Source organism: Scomber japonicus, chromosome 3 (genome assembly GCF_027409825.1).
Source record: "Scomber japonicus isolate fScoJap1 chromosome 3, fScoJap1.pri, whole genome shotgun sequence".
Lineage (NCBI taxonomy): Eukaryota > Metazoa > Chordata > Actinopteri > Scombriformes > Scombridae > Scomber > Scomber japonicus.
In genome coordinates this window covers 29782441-29784899 of record NC_070580.1, presented here as the reverse complement: position 1 = coordinate 29784899, position 2459 = coordinate 29782441, and the positions used below count along the sequence as shown (strand labels likewise).

At 39.7% G+C, this 2459-nt stretch overlaps 1 protein-coding gene across 1 annotated transcript; it reads left to right on the top strand.

Moving 5' to 3' along the window:
• Positions 1-1893: 1893 nt before the first annotated feature.
• On the top strand, positions 1894-2459 carry LOC128356125 (protein hairy-like). Its single transcript, XM_053316566.1, has 2 exons — positions 1894-2016; positions 2127-2459. The coding sequence occupies exons 1-2, from the start codon at positions 1894-1896 to the stop codon at positions 2457-2459; spliced, it is 456 nt and encodes a 151-aa protein (XP_053172541.1).

The window sequence follows — 2459 nt, the reverse complement described above, 5'->3', positions numbered from 1 at the left end:
ATAAAAGAATGACTATGAGGTTAAAGTGCTGACTCTGACTTTAACTTGGGGATATATATTCTATATATATGATATATTCAAACCTAAATTTGGGAAAACCAACACAAAAAGTTTTGGTAATATTTAACAAACTAAAACTATTTCAATGTTAATTTGGGCAGCTGACTCTTGTTTTAAGAGTGACTTAAATATTGTGAACCTGTCCTTTAATGTTGTTATTTTGTAGAAAGAGAATCATTCTAACTTGTTGTTTGCTTTAAATTCAGTGTTCAATGATCTTTAGTGTTATTGCATTCATTATCAAAGACACCTGTTTAATTCTTATACAAATTCATAAATACAAATTCTCTGTTTGTATCTGCACATACACACATTTACGTACACACACTCACACACACATGATAATTTTTCAATACACACATACACACCACACTCTGACATCCATACCAACACATCCAGGGCATTTTGGATGCAACCACATTTTTCATTGGTCCGCTGTGCATCATTATACAGGACGAGCAGGACTGGAGAACACTGCATTGTATTCTCCCATAGGCAAAATACAGTTAAATCATGTTATCTGATGATAAACAAAAAAGAACATTTTGAAGCAATGTCTCTTAAATGACCAGAACACAGGAATGTATGAAAGAGTCATTATTAGCAGGGGAGTCAAAAGTTAGTTATAATGGGTTTCAATAGGGACATTTTTGTCCCTAAGGAGCCCATAGGAACATTTTCATCTACACACTGTATTATAGACCTATTATAAGTGATTAATTAAAATGAAATATATATTAAAAAGCATGTCTTTGGAGAATGTGATGCCATAAGCTTGAACACAGCCCAAATGATCAAGAAAATGAAAAATGAAAAACCAAAAATGTCCTTAATGAGGCACAAGGGTTCAATGAATGTTTTACATTGATGGAGGACTGTAGATTTTGTATGTAATGTAAGTGCATTATGAAGGAATCTTGTAATGGTCGGTATGAAAAGGAGAAATTAATATGGCAAGAAAAAAACTATTTTAATGTTTATTTGGGCAGCTGACTGTTGTTTTTAGAGAGACTTGAAAGATTGTGAACCTGTCCTTTAATGCTGTTATTTTGTAAGAAAGAATCATTGTAACTTGTTGTTTGCTTTAAATTCAGTGTTCAAGGATCTTTGGTGCTATTTTTGCATTCCTTATCACAGACAGCTGTTTAATTCTCATGCAGCAGTTCAGTGACCTGTTTTACGTGGATATAAAGACAGAACTGAAGGAGTGGTGTCAGACTGCATCTTGCTGTCTAAAGAGGTGATATTTCACAATGAGGCGTGCTGCAGCTTTTCTGGTGTTGCTGCTCTGTCTGTACTGGACGAGGGCTCAGGGTGAGAGTGGAGGGGTGACAGGGAATGATATCACTCAGATGGAGGTTCAGTCTGAGATCCTGGGTGTCATAGCAACCAGTGATCAGACCAACCATCACCCCTGACATCTGGGCTGAGCTGAAGGAGCTGAGAGACATGGCCATCAAACACAGTGTGGAGCTGAGCAACAGCAAGAGCAAGATGGAGAAGCTGGAGCAGGAGAATACAGGTTCATTCACATAGTGATCAACAAATTCATGCAATGATCAACAACTGCATGTAATGCAGCATGCGGCAGCAGATCTGCTCTTCATGCAGTCATCACTTTACAAGATTAAAAATGAGGTCTAGATCCTGTCTCCATCAACCCCCCTTAGTCCAAAACCTGTTCCCTTGAGATTTAACCAATGTCCCACTGAGCATGTGGAGGCTTAGCATTTCGTTTCATTTGTCTGGCTCTCTGATTGGCTGAGACTGAAAAACCGCAAGAAGACCAAGACCCACACATTCATATGGAGATGTGGGACTATAAATAGGAGGATGCAGCCTGCAGAGATCAGATTCTCTCTACAGAGACCTCTACAGCACAGAGATCCAGCTATGGCACCTACAATCACTGCAGCAATGACCAACTCTCAGAAGCATCAGACTCTGACCCACAAGGTAAATTGATGATTCATGATGAATTAATCTCTTAATGAGAAGTTTCTTTATTCATGCTATCATTAAACTCCAGAATAAGTGTATTAATGACTTTGTTCTTCTTTCTTCAGCTCAGAAAGCCTCTGGTGGAAAAGGTACGCAGACACCGAATCAACATCAGCATTGAGCAGCTAAAGTCTCTCCTGGGTTCAGAGTTCCTCAAACAGCAGGCGGACTCCAAGATGGAGAAAGCTGACATCCTGGAGATGACAGTTTTCTTCCTGACACAGCTGCAGCAGCAGAATCAACAGCAAGGAAGACTGCTGAAGCACTTCAACAAGCTGCAGTCTTCCTCTGAGAAGAACCTGAGAGAGGTTGACTTCTCTCCTCTGAGCTCCACAGTCCAGACCAGCATCACTAAAGAGAAGAGTCCAGTCAACAGCGCCCTCTGGAGGCCGTGGTAG

Bases quoted from the DNA above. Each gene is read 5' to 3' on its own strand.
- LOC128356125 (XM_053316566.1), top strand. From the start codon at position 1,894: ATGCAGCCTGCAGAGATCAGATTCTCTCTACAGAGACCTCTACAGCAC. The intron at 2,017-2,126 runs GTAAATTGATGA...TTCTTTCTTCAG, and splicing joins ATCAGACTCTGACCCACAAG to CTCAGAAAGCCTCTGGTGGA.